Source organism: Megascapheus bottae, chromosome 15 (genome assembly GCF_031878675.1).
Source record: "Megascapheus bottae isolate mThoBot1 chromosome 15, mThoBot2.hap1, whole genome shotgun sequence".
NCBI lineage: Eukaryota > Metazoa > Chordata > Mammalia > Rodentia > Geomyidae > Megascapheus > Megascapheus bottae.
The window spans coordinates 629,038-645,328 of record NC_143523.1 but is presented as its reverse complement, the minus strand read 5'-3'; the positions used below and the strand labels follow the sequence as shown (position 1 = coordinate 645,328).

At 53.8% G+C, this 16,291-nt stretch overlaps 1 protein-coding gene across 1 annotated transcript in view; it reads right to left on the bottom strand.

The window, feature by feature from the left end:
• Cfap46 (cilia and flagella associated protein 46) overlaps nt 1–1,832 on the bottom strand; it is a 97,573-nt gene extending 95,741 nt beyond the window's left edge. The window contains exons 1-4 of the mRNA XM_090345573.1: nt 1,552–1,832; nt 987–1,111; nt 606–737; nt 174–238 (exon numbers count right to left, since the gene is read on the bottom strand). Coding sequence (XP_090201699.1) covers nt 174–238; nt 606–737; nt 987–1,111; nt 1,552–1,600 — 371 coding nt within the window. The 5' untranslated portion in view covers nt 1,601–1,832. The remainder of the gene's footprint in view (nt 1–173; nt 239–605; nt 738–986; nt 1,112–1,551) is intronic.
• Nucleotides 1,833–16,291: the final 14,459 nt, after the last annotated feature.

Genomic DNA, 16,291 nt, shown 5'->3' with positions numbered 1-16,291 from the left:
CAGAGTTCAAGCCCCACGACCACCACCACCACCAACAAAAAAGACACCCCTGTGATCCAACACCCTTGAAAGCACAAAACCAAACCAAAAGGGGAACTGGACTTCCCAAGAAGATAAATCCACTGCTAAGGTTGGCATCACCCAGTCAGAGACAGACCCTCACCAAGGCCTACCTGGGCTCTCCTTTCGCAAAGTTTATAGCCTTCATGTACTGAGTCACACAATTTTCAAACTGCTCCTAAAACAGAATAAAGAACACACAAGTCAAAGGGCCACTGCTGTCATTTCTGACACTCATACTGAAGACAGGGTGCTTACACACAGTGGGGCGGGGAGCCTGAGTGAGACCACAGCCCCAGCTATTGGCACCAGCCTTCCCCAGCTCCCTTTGCTCCCTCAGAACCAGTTGCAGGGACAGAGGACAGAAAGTCGCTGCAATTCAAGCCAGGCAGATCTGCCCACCTATCTGTCACCCGCCAGGCAGTGACTGGAGTCACCGTGAATACACCTATCTGGCCACTTCACTCCATGCTGACACAATTCTAAGACCCCGCTACAAGACCGGAGTGGTGTGGAGGCTGCAGGAGGGATCCAGTTGCTCTCACCAGGTTGTCCACCGACTGTGGGGCACATAATTGGGCCCTGCACAGGTGTGCTCGGCCCAGAAACTGGGTGACAGGTCCCTTCACCTTGAAGTACATCTGGATGCAGTCCTCACTCACCTCTGGCCGCCCCATCTGCAAGACAGCACACAGAAAAGAGTTGAAAGGCACTCCAGATGGTGCCTCCCTTTCCCCACAGGGTCACCCACCCCTCCCCCACAGGGTCACACCCCCCTTTCCTCACGGGGTCTCCCACGCACCCACCCCTACCTCCCTCATAGAGTAACACTCGCCACCTCACTGGCCTCTTCAGGTAGTCTCATGCAGGGACAGGGATGCCCTCAGGGCCCGCTGCCCTCCCAGCCTGGACCCTCCGCCAGTCACCTTAAAGGCCTGCTCTGCACACAGCACAAACAGGTCTGGGCTGAAGCTTTCTGAAGGGTCAAACTCAGACTTCCCTAGGTTGGCAGATTTGATCAGCTGGTAGGCTCGTTCCAGGGCCTCCCCATCTATCCGTGCGGGAACCAAATGGGCAGAGGTGCAGGTGTCAGGCGAGAGCCTCCCCCAGGGGGCTTGGGGGAGCCCTGGGCCTGTCCCACCCAGCGGGGCCTGTCCCACCCAGCGGGGTCTGTCCCATCCAGGGGGGCCTGGAGGAGCCCGGGGCCTGTCCCACCCAGCAGGGCCTGTCCCACCCAGCAGGGCCTGTCCCACCCAGGGGGGCCGGGTAGAGCCCTGGGCTTGGCTGACCCAGGGAGTCTGGGGGAGCCCCGGGCTTATCCTTGGACAAACGAATGGCTCCGAGCCACAGTGCAGCCCCAGTCCAGCCGTGGCAGCACAGGAGACTTCAGGTTCTCCGCGGCTGGGTTGGTCCAGCCCGCAAAGGGGGCTGCCATCGAGCTGAGGAGGGAGCCCCAGGCCTCTGCGGAGGCGGGCAGCAGGCCCAGGGTACCTTGGTAGCTTTCTGCACGGGCCAGCTGCTGTGTGATGACCAGGTCCATGGTGCCTCCGTCCCAGATCAGTCCACCGCTGCCCGGGACCAACGGCGGTTGCCTAGCGACGAGCGGGACGCAGACGGCCGGTGGGCGGGGCCCGCGGAGACCAGGGCGTGAACTGGCTGCAGCTGGCTCAGGAGGCCCCTGGCTCGGCTGCCTAGGACAGGGGACAGCGCTTCTCACGACCGCTTTATCCACGCGCCCTCCATCCACGGTCCAGCCAGCTCCGCAAAGGAGTGGGTGCCACGCAGAAAACCCCACTGGGCACTGCCTTAGGGCGCCCAGCACCCAGGCCTGGGCTGTAACGGGGCGTGGCTTGTGTGCGGCGCCGGGGAGGAGGAGCCTGGGCTGTAAAGGGGCGTGGCCTGTGTGGGGAGCTGGGGAGGAGGAGCCTGGGCTGTAAAGGGGTGTGGCCTGTGTGAGGAGGAGGAGCCCGGACTGTAAAGGGACGTGGCCTGTGTAGGGAGGAGGCGCCTGGGCTGTAAAGGGGCGTGGCCTGTGTGGGGAGGAGGAGCCTGGGCTGTAAAGGGGTGTGGCCTGTGTGGGGAGGAGGAGCCTGGGCTGTTACGGGGTGTGGCCTGTGTGGGGAGGAGGAGCGTGGGCTGTAAAGGGGTGTGGCCTGTGTGGGGAGCTGGGGAGGAGGAGTCTGGACTGTAAAGGGGCGTGGCCTGTGTTGGGAAGAGGAGCCTGGGCTGTAAAGGGGTGTGGCCTGTGTGGGGAGGAGGCGCCTGGGCTGTAAAGGGACGTGGCCTGTGTGTGGAGGAGGAGCCCGGGCTGTAAAGGGGTGTGGCCTGTGTGGGGAGGAGGAGCCCGGGCTGTGAAGGGGCGTGGCCTGTGTGGGGAGGAGGCGCCTGGACTGTGAAGGGGCGTGGCCTGTGTGGGGAGGAGGCGATGCCTGCAGGTTGTTAGTCCCTGGAACCTTCGGGATAGTTCAGGGCCGTCTGCTCTGGGGTTTGACAGCGCGGTGATCTCCCTGGCCATGGACGCGCTGTCGTTTCACGCCTTCCCTGTGTCCGTCCTGACCTCAGTTAGCGTCCCGTGTCCTCCCGCAGGGCTCTTGCACACTTTCTCACGGTCGTTTCGACGTTTAGTCTTTGCTCCCGCGTAGGCGCGGTTTTCCTCCCTGCTCATCTCTCATCCCCGCAGCAGCAGCACTCGTTTCCCAGGCCGGCTTTCTCTTGGGCCCCGTGGCTGAAGCTGAGCAGTCACTCCGGGCTCCTTGAAGCCTAACGTTCCCGTAGGAGCTTTAGAATTGACTGTCCTCTCCTAATCGTATTCCAGCTGCCAGCGAGGGGAAAGAGAGGACGCGGGGCTCAACACCACAGGTAAGCCTGCTCCTCGAGGTGAGCTCCAAGAAATGGAGACCAGAGGCTTTTTAATTGTACCATGTCCGGGTACTTTTCCCCTTTCTTTTCTGTCCTGTGATTTATTCCCTGTGGTCGCCATTTTTTCCCTATTTCTGTGCCCTTCGTCTTGTATATGAGTTTATATGATTTGGGAGAGGGAAGGGGAATCAGAAATGAGGGGACAAAGGGTGAGCCAGTGCCACGGTGACATTCACTGGACACTGCTGGGAAGGGGTGCCGGGCGGTGAAAAAGTGGGAGAAATCGAGGGAGGGGAAGCGCTGTTCAGAAAGAAATGCACTCATTACCTGAATTCTGTGACTGCAACCTTCTGTGCGTGACCTTTACAAGAAAATTTAAACTTAAAAGAAAACCCTCGGCTTTTCTACTCCTGTGAAAGTGACATTGCAATCCTGGTGGGGGTTTCACTGGCAATACAGTGATTTTCACAGTATTAACTGTACCCATGAGCATGAGAGATCTTTCCATCTCATACTTTCTTCCGTGTTTTTCAAGGTTTATCTGGTATTTAAACAGTAAATGAGCCAGTACTAAAACAAAAAGAAGTCTCACATGTGCATCATGAAAACACAAATGCCTAAATCTTTGGCACAGGCTTAAAATCATCCTGTTAACAGTGGCCTGATGGCCATGGACTCGGCAGGGGGGGCCTACTTAGTCCTTAGGTTGTAGAAGGTGGATAGCTGGCTTCTTGGGAGACAGGGGCCTGCAGCATGTTTCCTTTGTGCTTGCAATAAGCGCCCCTCCAGGTGGCTCTCACCTGCAATCCCAGCTACTCGGGAGGCAGAGGTCTGAGGGTCACCGCTCAAAGCCAGTGGAGACGCAGAGGTCTGAGGATCACTGCTGAAAGCCCGTCGAGAGGCAGAGGTCTGACGATCACCCCTCAAAGCCAGTGGAGAGGCAGAGGTCTGAGGATCACCCCTCAAAGCCAGTGGAGAGGCAGAGGTCTGAGGATCACCCCTCAAAGCCAGTAGAGAGGCAGAGGTCTGAGGATCACTGCTCAGAGCCAGTGGAGAGGCAGAGGTCTGAGGATCACCCCTCAGAGCCAGTGGAGAGGCAGAGGTCTGAGGATCACCACTCAAAGCCAGTGGAGACGCAGAGGTCTGAGGATCACCACTCAAAGCCCGTCGAGAGGCAGAGGTCTGAGGATCACTGCTGAAAGCCCGTCGAGAGGCAGAGGTCTGAGGATCACTGCTCAAAGCCAGTGGAGAGGCAGAGGTCTGAGGATCACGCTCAAAGCCAGTGGACAGGCAGAGGTCTGAGGATCACTGCTCAAAGCCCGTCGAGAGGCAGAGGTCTGAGGATCACCGCTCAAAGCCAGTCTGGGCAAGACTCCTATCTCCAGTTACCTGACTGAAAAGCCAGAAGTAGAACTGTGGCTAAGTCATAGAATGCTAGTCTGGAGCAAAAAGAAGCTCAGGGACAGTGCCCAGGCCTTGAGTTTATGCCCCAGGACTAGCACAAAAAATAAATAAATACATAATAAATAAATGCTTTCCCATGAAATGGCCTCTGGCTACCTGAGTTTTGTTTTGACGAAACTGGTTTTGTGCGCATACTGGCTTCACTGATAGGATCTGCTGGCACATATGGCCATTCCCTGACAGAACTCAGGCCTCACCCTTAGGCAGGAGCTTCCCCAGTGTGGTACCAGGGCCTACTCCAGGGTTTTGCATTTTCCCTGCAGGGTGTCTTTCACTTCCTCTGTTAGGTTTTTGATTGAGGCTTTTGTGAATGAGTTGTTTTCCCAGTTTCTTTCTCTGCCTGTTCAGTATTGATATAAAGAAAAACTGCTGGTTTTTATCTATTAATATATTATACCCTACTACACTGTTGCTGTAATGTTTATCAGACCTAAGTTTTTTAGTGGAAATTTTGGGGTCTTTTAATTAGAGATTCACGTTTTCTACAAATAATGTTTCATCTCTCCCTTCCCTATTTGTATCACATTTACTTATTTCTCTGGTTTTACTGCTCTGGCTAAGAAGTCAAACACCATATTAAATAAGAGTGGACACTCTGTCTTGTTCTTGAATTTAAATAATATGGCTTTAGTTACTCCTACTTCATGTGATTGGCTACAGGCTTATCATATGCAGCATGTACTATATGTTCAGTTATGTTCTTTATATTGCTAGCTTGAGCAGCCACTTTCTTATGAACCTGTAGAGATGACCCGTGGGGATGACCTGTGGGGAAGACCTGTGGAGATGACCTGTCTGGATGACCTGTGGGGATGACCTGTGGGGATGACCTGTGGGGGTGACCTATGGAGATGACCTGTGAGGATGACCTGTGGAGATGACCTGTGGAGATGACCTGTGGAGATGACCTGTGGGGATGATCTATGGAGATGACCTGTGGGGATGATCTATGGAGATGACCTGTGGAGATGACCTGTGGGGATGACCTGTGGGGATGATCTATGGAGATGACCTGTGGAGATGACCTGTGGGGATGACCTGTGGAGATAACCTGTGAGGATGACCTGTGGGGATGACCTGTGGGGATGACATGGGGAGATGGCCTGTGGGGATGACCTGTGGGGATGACCTGTGGAGATGACCTGTGGGGATGACCTGTGGAGATGACCTGTGGAGATGACCTGTGGGGGTGACCTATGGAGATGACCTGTGAGGATGACCTGTGGAGATGACCTGTGGAGATGACCTGGGGGGGATGACCTGTGGAGATGACCTGTGGGGATGACCTGTGGGGATGACCTGTGGAGATGACCTATGGGGATGACCTGTGGGGATGACCTGTGGAGATGACCTGTGGAGATGACCTGTGGAGATGACCTGTGGGGATGATCTATGGAGATGACCTGTGGAGATGACCTGTGGGGATGACCTGTGGAGATAACCTGTGAGGATGACCTGTGGGGATGACCTGTGGGGATGACATGGGGAGATGGCCTGTGGGGATGACCTGTGGGGATGACCTGTGGAGATGACCTGTGGGGATGACCTGTGGAGATGACCTGTGGAGATGACCTGTGGGAATGACCTGTGGGGATGACCTGTGGGGATGACCTGTGGGGATGACCTGTGTAGATGACCTGTGGAGATGACCTGTGGAGATGACCTGTGTAGATGACCTGTGGAGATGACCTGTGGAGATGACCTGTGGAGATGAGCTGTGCCTATGACCTGTGGGGATGACCTGTGGAGATGACCTGTGGGGATGACCCATGGAGATGACCCGTGGAGATGACCCGTGGAGATGGCCCGTGGGGATGAACCGTGGGGATGACCCGTGGGGATGATCCGTGGAGATGACCCATGGGGATGACCCGTGGAGATGACCCGTGGTGATGACCCGTGGAGATGACCTGTGGAGATGACCTGTGGGGATGACCTGTGGGGATGACCTGTGGAGATGATCTATGGAGATGACCTGTGGAGATGACCTGTGGGGATGATCAATGGGGATGACCTGTGGAGATGACCTGGGGGAATGGGCTGTGGAGATGACCTGTGGAGATGACCTGTGGGGATGACCTGTGGGATGACCTGTGGGATGACCTGTGGAGATGACCTGTGGAGATGACCTGTGGAGATGATCTGTGGGGATGACCTGTGGAGATGACCTGGGGGGATGATCTATGGAGATAACCTGTGGAGATGACCTGTGGAGATGACCTGTGGGGATGATCTATGGAGATGACCTGTGGAGATGACCTGTGGAGATGACCTGGGGGGATGATCTATGGACATGACCTGTGGAGATGACCTGTGGAGATGACCTGTGGAGATGACCTGTGGAGATGACCTGTGGGTATGACCTGTGGAGATGACCTGTGGAGATGACCTGTGGGTATGACCTTTGGAGATGACCTGTGGAGATGACCTGTGCAGATGAGCTGTGGGTATGACCTGTGGGGATGACCTGTGGAGATGACCTGTGGGGATGACCCGTGGGGATGACCCGTGGAGATGACCCATGGAGATGACCCGTGGAGATGACCTGTGAAGTTGGCCCATGGGGATGAACCGTGGGGATGACCCGTGGGGATGACCCGTGGAGATGACCCATGGGGATGACCCGTGGAGATGACCTGTGGAGATGACCTGTGGAGATGACTTGTGGAGATGACCTGTGGGATGACCTGTGGGGATGACCTGTGGAGATGACCTGTGGGGATGACCTGTGGGGATGACCTGTGGGGATGACCTGTGGAGATGACCTGTGGGGATGACCTGTGGGGATGACCTGTGGGGATGGGCTGTGGAGATGACCTGTGGAGATGACCTGTGGAGATGACCTGTGGGGATGACCTGTGGGGATGACCTGTGGAGATGACCTGTGGGGATGACCTGTGGGGATGACCTGTGGAGATGACCTGTGGGGATGACCTGTGGGGATGACCTGTGGAGATGACATGTGGGGATGACCTGTGGGGATGACCTGTGGGGATGACCTGTGGAGATGACCTGTGGGGATGACCTGTGGAGATGACCTGTGGGGATGATCTATGGAGATGACCTGTGGGGATGACCTGTGGAGATGACCTGTAGAGATGACCTGTGGAGATGACATTTGGGGATGACCTGTGGAGATGACCTGTGGGGATGATCTATGGAGATGACCTGTGGAGATGACCTGTGGGGATGATCTATGGAGATGACCTGTGGGGATGACCTGGGGGGATGGGCTGTGGGGATGATCTATGGAGATGATCTGTGGCGATGACCTGTGGAGATGACCTGTGGAGATGACCTGTGGGGATGACCTGTGGAGATGACCTGTGGGGATGACCTGTGGGGATGACCTGTGGAGATGACCTGTGGAGATGACCTGTGGGGATGACCTGTGGAGATGACCTGTGTAGATGACCTGTGGAGATGACCTGTGGGGATGATCTATGGAGATGACCTGTGGGGATGACCTGTGGAGATGACCTGTGGAGATGACCTGTGGGGATGACCTGTGGGGATGACCTGTGGAGATGACCTGTGGGGATGACCTGTGGGGATGACCTGTGGAGATGACCTGTGGGGATGACCTGTGGGGATGACCTGTGGAGATGACCTGTAGGGATGACCTGTGGGATGACCTGTGGAGATGACCTGTGGGGATGACCTGTGGGGATGACCTGTGGAGATGACCTGTGTAGATGACCTGTGGAGATGACCTGTGGGGATGATCTATGGAGATGATCTGTGGCGATGACCTGTGGAGATGACCTGTGGAGATGACCTGTGGGGATGACCTGTGGAGATGACCTGTGGGGATGACCTGTGGGGATGACCTGTGGAGATGACCTGTGGGGATGACCTGTGGAGATGACCTGTGTAGATGACCTGTGGAGATGACCTGTGGGGATGATCTATGGAGATGACCTGTGGGGATGACCTGTGGGATGACCTGTGGAGATGACCTGTGGAGATGACCTGTGGGGATGACCTGTGGGGATGACCTGTGGAGATGACCTGTGGGGATGACCTGTGGGGATGACCTGTGGAGATGACCTGTGGGGATGACCTGTGGGGATGACCTGTGGAGATGACCTGTGGGGATGACCTGTGGGGATGACCTGTGGAGATGACCTGTGGGGATGACCTGTGGAGATGACCTGTGGGGATGATCTATGGAGATGACCTGTGGGGATGACCTGTGGGATGACCTGTGGAGATGACCTGTGGGGATGACCTGTGGAGATGACCTGTGGGGATGACCTGTGGGGATGACCTGTGGAGATGACCTGTGTAGATGACCTGTGGAGATGACCTGTGGGGATGATCTATGGAGATGACCTGTGGGGATGACCTGTGGGATGACCTGTGGAGATGACCTGTGGGGATGACCTGTGGAGATGACCTGTGTAGATGACCTGTGGGGATGACCTGTGGGGATGACCTGTGGAGATGACCTGTGGGGATGACCTGTGGGGATGACCTGTGGAGATGACCTGTGTAGATGACCTGTGGAGATGACCTGTGGGGATGATCTATGGAGATGATCTGTGGCGATGACCTGTGGAGATGACCTGTGGAGATGACCTGTGGGGATGACCTGTGGAGATGACCTGTGGGGATGACCTGTGGGGATGACCTGTGTAGATGACCTGTGGGGATGACCTGTGGGGATGACCTGTGGAGATGACCTGTGGAGATGACCTGTGGAGATGACCTGTGGGGATGATCTATGGAGATGACCTGTGGGGATGACCTGTGGGATGACCTGTGGAGATGACCTGTGGAAATGACCTGTGGAGATGACCTGTGGGGATGACCTGTGGGGATGACCTGTGGAGATGACCTGTAGGGATGACCTGTGGAGATGACCTGTGGAGATGATCTATGGAGATGACCTGTGGAGATGACCTGTGGAGATGACCTGTGGGGATGACCTGTGGAGATGACCTGTGGAGATGACCTGTGGGGATGACCTGTGGAGATGACCTGTGGAGATGACCTGTGGGGATGATCTATGGAGATGACCTGTGGGGATGACCTGTGGAGATGACCTGTAGGGATGACCTGTGGACATGACCTGTGGGGATGATCTATGGAGATGACCTGTGGAGATGACCTGTGGGGATGATCTATGGAGATGACCTGTGGAGATGACCTGTGGAGATGACCTGTGGGGATGACCTGTGGAGATGACCTGTGGAGATGACCTGTGGAGATGACCTGTGGGGATGATCTATGGAGATGACCTGTGGAGATGACCTGTGGAAATGACCTGTGGAGATGACCTGTGGGGATGACCTGTGGGGATGACCTGTGGAGATGACCTGTAGGGATGACCTGTGGACATGACCTGTGGGGATGATCTATGGAGATGACCTGTGGAGATGACCTATGGGGATGACCTGTGGGGATGACCTGTGGGATGACCTGTGGAGATGACCTGTGTGGATGACTGTGGAGATGACCTGTGGGAATGACCTGTGGCGATGACCTGTGGAGATGACCTGTGGCGATGACCTGTGGGGATGATCTATGGGGATGACCTGTGGGGATGACCTGTGGAGATGACCTGTGGAGATGACCTGTGGAGCTGACCTGTGGGGATGATCTATGGAGATGACCTGTGGGGATGACTGTGGAGATGACCTGTGGGAATGACCTGTGAAGATGACCTGTGGAGATGACCTGTGGCGATGACCTGTGGGGATGATCTATGGGGATGACCTGTGGGGATGACCTGTGGAGATGACCTGTGGAGATGACCTGTGGAGCTGACCTGTGGGGATGATCTATGGAGATGACCTGTGGGGATGACCTGTGGAGATGACCTGTGGGGATGACCTGTGGAGATGACCTGTGGGGATGATCTATGGAGATGACCTGTGGAGATGACCTGTGGGGATGTGCTGTGGAGATGACCTGTGGAGATGACCTGTGGGGATGACCTGTGGGGATGGGCTGTGGAGATGACCTGGGATTTCCTTAGATGTGGCAGAGCTGTCCAGCATGTCCAGAGGACCTCAGGCTGCACTTGTTATCCAGGAAATGATGAAGATTTCTTTCTGTAGTATGGTGCCATGCACACATGGAAAAACAGCCTCTCAAGTCATTTTCAGACCTGAATGCTGGGGTGGGAGTGTGGCCTAGTGGTCGAGTGCTTTCCTAGCATGTACGAAGACCTGGGATCGATTTTTCAGTTCCACATCCACAGGAAAAGCTTTGAGTGGTTCTGTGCCTCAAATGGCAGTGCTCTAGTCTTGAGAGTGCAGGAGAACAGCGCTCAGGCCCTGAGCCCAAGCCCAGGACTGGCAAAAAAATCCGCTTTGCTTCAGCTTCTGGAGCAGTGCCCCAACCTGAAGCTAGATGCCAGCCCCCACAATGTAATCATCCATTCATTCACAAAACAGCCCTCAAGTGGGTCTCTCTTTATCCATGAAGATTCTCAGCGCCGTGTGATAAAATATTTACTCTGTAAGGAAGTGTCTCCCAAACATTACACAGTCAGAGTTTCTGAATCTGAGGCCACTAAATAGTAAAGCTCATTTTTCTGGTCATGCAGTGGTCATAAATACAACACTGTGACACAAGTTATTTTTCTTGCCAAATGTGTTTCATTTTATCAAGGCCATTCCGGTCACCACCCCCCACGTTGCCTGCCTGAGGACTGAGAATGGAGGTTGTGGGGGGTTCCCATAGCCCCTGAGGTCCATGTCTTCTTCAAGAGCTTCCAAGCCACCCCTCCTGCTATCCCTCCCTGCTGTCCTTCCCTGCTGTCTCCCTGCTGTCCTCCTGCTGTCCTCCTGCTATCCCTCCTTGCTGTCTCCCTGCTGTCCTCCTGCTGTCCTCCTGCTGTCCTCCTGCTATCCCTCCCTGCTGTCCCTCCCTGCTGTCCCTCCCTGCTGTCCCTCACCAACAGCAGGACCAAGGCAGAGGCCGCCCAGCACCCTGCCCTGGCTCCATATCCTGCAAGCGGGCAGCTTCAGTGGAGACCTGCTGGCTTTCCCTTGGCTGCCCCTCTCAGTCTTCTCCTCTAGATGTGGCCTGCACCTGCCGCAGGATGTCCCTGTCACCCTGCAGTCAGGCTCCACGCTGGGCTCCACGTCTGAAAGAAGAAAGTTGCTCAACACTTGGGACACCACCTGTCTCCCTCGCCCACTGAGAAGGCTCCCGTTCCCTCCGAGGCCACGGGGTGTCCTACGGACGGCTTCTGTGGTGGCATCTGGAGGTAGCACTGGACCCCAGACTGAGATCCAGACTCACAGACCCCACCTCGCAGACCCGAGGGAGCCTACACTTCTCGGCCCTGAGCGCGGGCTGCCGGGGACAGGTGACAGTGCTGGTTTCAGGCCTATGGTAAGCACAGGAATGAAGCTGCTACACGAGCAGCCAGACAGCAAGGCTTTCCTCGTTGTGTTCATGGACAGAAAGGGGCTTAGCACTTTGCCCACACCTGACTCCCGCTCTTCTTCCTCCTGATTCAGTCCCTACGCCAAAGTATGCATCTTGATCATCTCTGCCGGTCTGCCTACCTTCTTGTCTGTACATTGGCCCACTTTTCTCGCTGCCTGTTTGTCTATATTTCTGCCTGCCCATCTGTCTATCTGCCCTCTGCCTCTCTGCCTGTTTGCCTGTCTGCCTGCCTGTCTGTCTATCTGTCTGCCTGTCTGCCTGTCTGCCTGCCATCCTGACTGCTCATCTGTCTGCATGACAGTCTACTCATCTGTTTGCCTGCCTGCCTGCCTATCTGTCTCTCCATCTATCTGTCTGTCTGTGTGTCTGCCATCTGCCTGCCTGCCTGTCTGCCTGTTGGCCTGACTGTTTATCTGTCTGTCTGTCTGTCTGCCTGTCTGTTGAGGCTCCTGCACTTGGAGTTGTAGCAGTAGGATCTTATGCATCTAGCATTTTGCAAACGCCGTTGAACTCTGCCGATGATTTACATGTCTACTGACAAGAACAAGTTCTGAGCGTCTTCACATCATGTCTACACAGGCTGCTGTCAGACTCGTTGACTATTGCCAGTGTGATGAGAGACCAGCTTTCCTCTCGTAGTTCTAACGTGCATTTGTTTTATTAGGGCCTAATTTAGGCAGCTTAACTGCAGGTCTCAACTTCATGTCCTTTTGGTCAGCTGGCCGTCGTAGTTTCCACAAACTGTGGTTAGCCAGACCTTGGCAGTGTCAGCGGGATCTCTGTCACACACTGTGTGTGTTAAGGAGCACCACTTTGTGATTTGTATTTCAAGTGTATCTCATACTTTTGTTGCTGTTGTCCCTGATTTAGCTTATTTTCATTTTAACCAGAAGAATGTGTAAATCCTCAGGCTGCTTCTGTGCAGCGCCTAGAAACACTGCCTAGGCTCCGGCACGTGGTGCAGCCCGGCTTCCCCTCCCAGCACGCCAGCCTCCATGAGCCACACACGGCCTCCGCAGTGTTCCCAGAGCTATTTGGGTTGTTCCGACGTACAACGTGTCTCAGCATCTGCTGTGACAGGCCACTCTTCCCCGAAAGCCTGCGTTACTGCATCTCTCAGGGCTCTGTTTGCATGTTTATTTCTATGTGAATATGGTCTAGTTTTTTAAAAATACAACACATAAAGCAGAAAGCATACTGTTGGCAGTGTCCCTGGGATTGTATTCAAGACGTAGATGACTTTAGAGAGACTGACACCTCTCAGATGTGCAGAGTGCCATCCAGACATGGTGTAATTTCCTTTTTAGTTTCCTCGTTCTTTCCGATTGATGATGCTGACTTGAAATTTGTGTCTCCATATCAACAAGTGAGCTTATCGATACGGATTGGCCTATTGGCCTCTAACACGAGGTGGGGGCTGAGACACTGTGCGTGGCACAGCATTCACAGTCTGAATTGGTCAGGACCTATGGAATTGGACTGCATCCTTCCACGGTTGCATGGAGCAGGTGCATGGGTCTTTGTGTGCATGTTGAGGTATGTGTACATGTGCATGCCTTCATGTGTGTATGTGTGAGAAATGCATGCATGTGTCTATGTGTGGAAATGCATGCATGTGTCTATGTGTGGGAAATTCATGTATGTGTCTATGTGTGGGAACATGCATGCATGTGTCTCTGTGTGGGAACATGCATGCATGTGTCTATGGGAAATGCATGCATGTGTCTGTGTGTGGAAATGCATGCATGTGTCTGTGTGTGGAAATGCACGCATGTGTCTATGTGTGGAAATGCACACATGTGTCTATGTGTGGAAATGCACGCATGTGTCTATGTGTGGGAAATGCACGCATGTGTCTATGTGTGGGAAATGCATGCATGTGTCTATGTGTGGGAACCTGCACGCATGTGTCTATGTGTGGGAACCTGCATGCATGTGTCTATGTGTGGGAACCTGCATGCATGTGTCTATGTGTGGGAAATGCACACATATGTCTATGTGTGGGAACATGCACGCATGTGTCTATGTGTGGGAACATGCATGTGCTTATTTAGATGTGTGCACAGGTCTGCATATGTGGGTGCATGTGGACGCAGAATATGCTACAACAACATGCTGTGAGTGACAACCATGGGAGAAGGCGCCTTCTGTGCCCTCATCCCTGCTTACATGAGTGACAGTCAACCATCCGAGAAGGCGCCTTCTGTGCCTCACCCCTGCATACACAAATGACAGTCAACCATCTGAGAAGGCGCCTTCTGTGCCCTCACCCCTGCATACACAAATGACAGTCCACCATCCGAGAAGGCGCCTTCTGTGCCCTCACCCCTGCTTACATGAGTGACAGTCAACCATGGGAGAAGGCGTCTTCTGTGCCCTCACCCCTGCTTACATGAGTGACAGTCAACCATCCGAGAAGGCGCCTTCTGTGCCCCCACCCCTGCATACACAAATGACAGTCCACCATCCGAGAAGGCGCCTTCTGTGCCCCCACCCCTGCATACACAAATGACAGTCAACCATCCGAGAAGGCGTCTTCTGTGCCCTCACCCCTGCATAAATGCAGACTTTCCAGAGGACCCAGCTGCCAGGAGCACCTTCAAGGGACGCCTCAGCGCTTGTGAAAGCAAGGGAGCCACTGCCCGCCATGGGAGAAATTGTGTGAGCAGAAGCCAGTCCGCCCTCCACGCAGGCCCCTCGGGCGGTGGTTGCTTCACGTAAGCATCACCATTTTAAGTGTAGCCACCATCTGACACAGAGCTATTTTAATTAAGCCACATCCTGTCAATTTTTTCCTAGGGCTGGAGGTGTGGCTCAAGTGATAAGGCACCAGCTTCCTGTGTAGACCGGTGTGCTGGTTTCGGTTGATTGCTTGGGTCAACTTTCAGCCCCTCTCAAAGGAGCCAGTTGCATAAGGCTGTGAGCCCAGGGTCGACAGAAGGAAGGGCTGGCAGCTGGGGCTTGCTTCCTGCCGTGACGGGCCCTTCTGCAGAGGGAAACCTTCCAAGATGGCTTGTCCAGGTCCTCTCCAGAACGCCTCAGTCTCTGCCCACCAGTACAGCCTCTCCGCACATCCCTCCTTATCAGGGCCTGATGGACAAGCCCTGGTGCTGTCTGTTTGAGCGCTGTGTGTGTGTGTGTGTGTGTGTGTGTGTGTGTGTGTGTGTGTGTGTGTGTACACTTAGTCTTTTCTCTTGCTAATGTCTTTTATCAGTTTAATTTGCAGAATCCCAAGAAAGAGCCTCAGAGGAAAAGGTTTTTTTTCCTACCTGATTTTCTTATTTTCTATATCTCTTCCTGGTTAGATTTGCTAATTATTTCTATTTTATTGGTTTAAGAATCATCTTTTGGATTTGGATTTTTATTGTTTTTGATCCTGTCATTTTTCTCTTTTCTTTCTTTCTTTCTTTCTTTCTTTCTTTCTTTCTTTCTTTCTTTCTTTCTTTCTCTTTTGTGCCTGGCCTGGGGCTAGAATTCAGGGCCGAGAGGCTATCCCCAAGCTTCTTTAGCTCAAGGCTAACACTCTACCACCTGCACAGCGCCACTCCGTTTTATTAGTAGATTTTACTGGAGATAAGAGTCATAGGTTTTGAACTTCAATCCTCAGATATCAGCATTGGGAGGATTACAGGCATGAGCCAGTATTGTCCAGATCATTTTCTATCTTCCAGATCCCTAATTCTTATTTAGTTCTCATTAAGCACCTGTGTACAGCTAGGCTGGGCTGGAGCCAGAGGTCTGCCTGCCTTACTGTTCTCATGGTTCTGCCAGGCTGGGGGCTACGCTGCACCTGGCAGCAGCTGACGCTCAAGCGGCTGAAGTGCTTTCATGCCAAAGAGTGGCTGAAGGTCACGTGGCCAAGTCCTCTCCACTGTCCATGGCAGAAACTGGCAGGGGGGCTGTCGGCACTTGAGAGCTGGAACATCACGGGGAAGAACTGATGGAATAACATGTGTGAGGTACAGGCTTGGCCCCCGATCCCCAGCCCCCGAACCCGACCCCCGACCCCCGGCCCCCGGCCCCCAGCATGTTGCTCTGGTGTGCCCACAGATCGCAGTCTCTGCCAGGCTCCCAGAACCCCTGATGATGGTGATGATGATGGTGGTGATGATGACGATGATGATGATGATGGTGATGATGATGATGATGATGATGATGATGGTGATGATGATGGTGATGATGATGATGGTGATGATGATGGTGATGATGGTGATGATGATGATGGTGATGATGATGATGATGATGATGGTGATGATGGTGATGATGATGATGATGGTGATGATGGTGATGGTGATGATGATGATGATGATGATGGTGATGATGGTGATGATGATGATGATGGTGATGGTGATGATGATGATGATGATGATGATGATGATGATGATGATGGTGATGATGATGATGATGATGATGGTGATGATGATGATGATGATGATGATGATGTTGATGATGATGATGATGATGATGATGGTGATGATGATGGTGATGATGATGATGATGA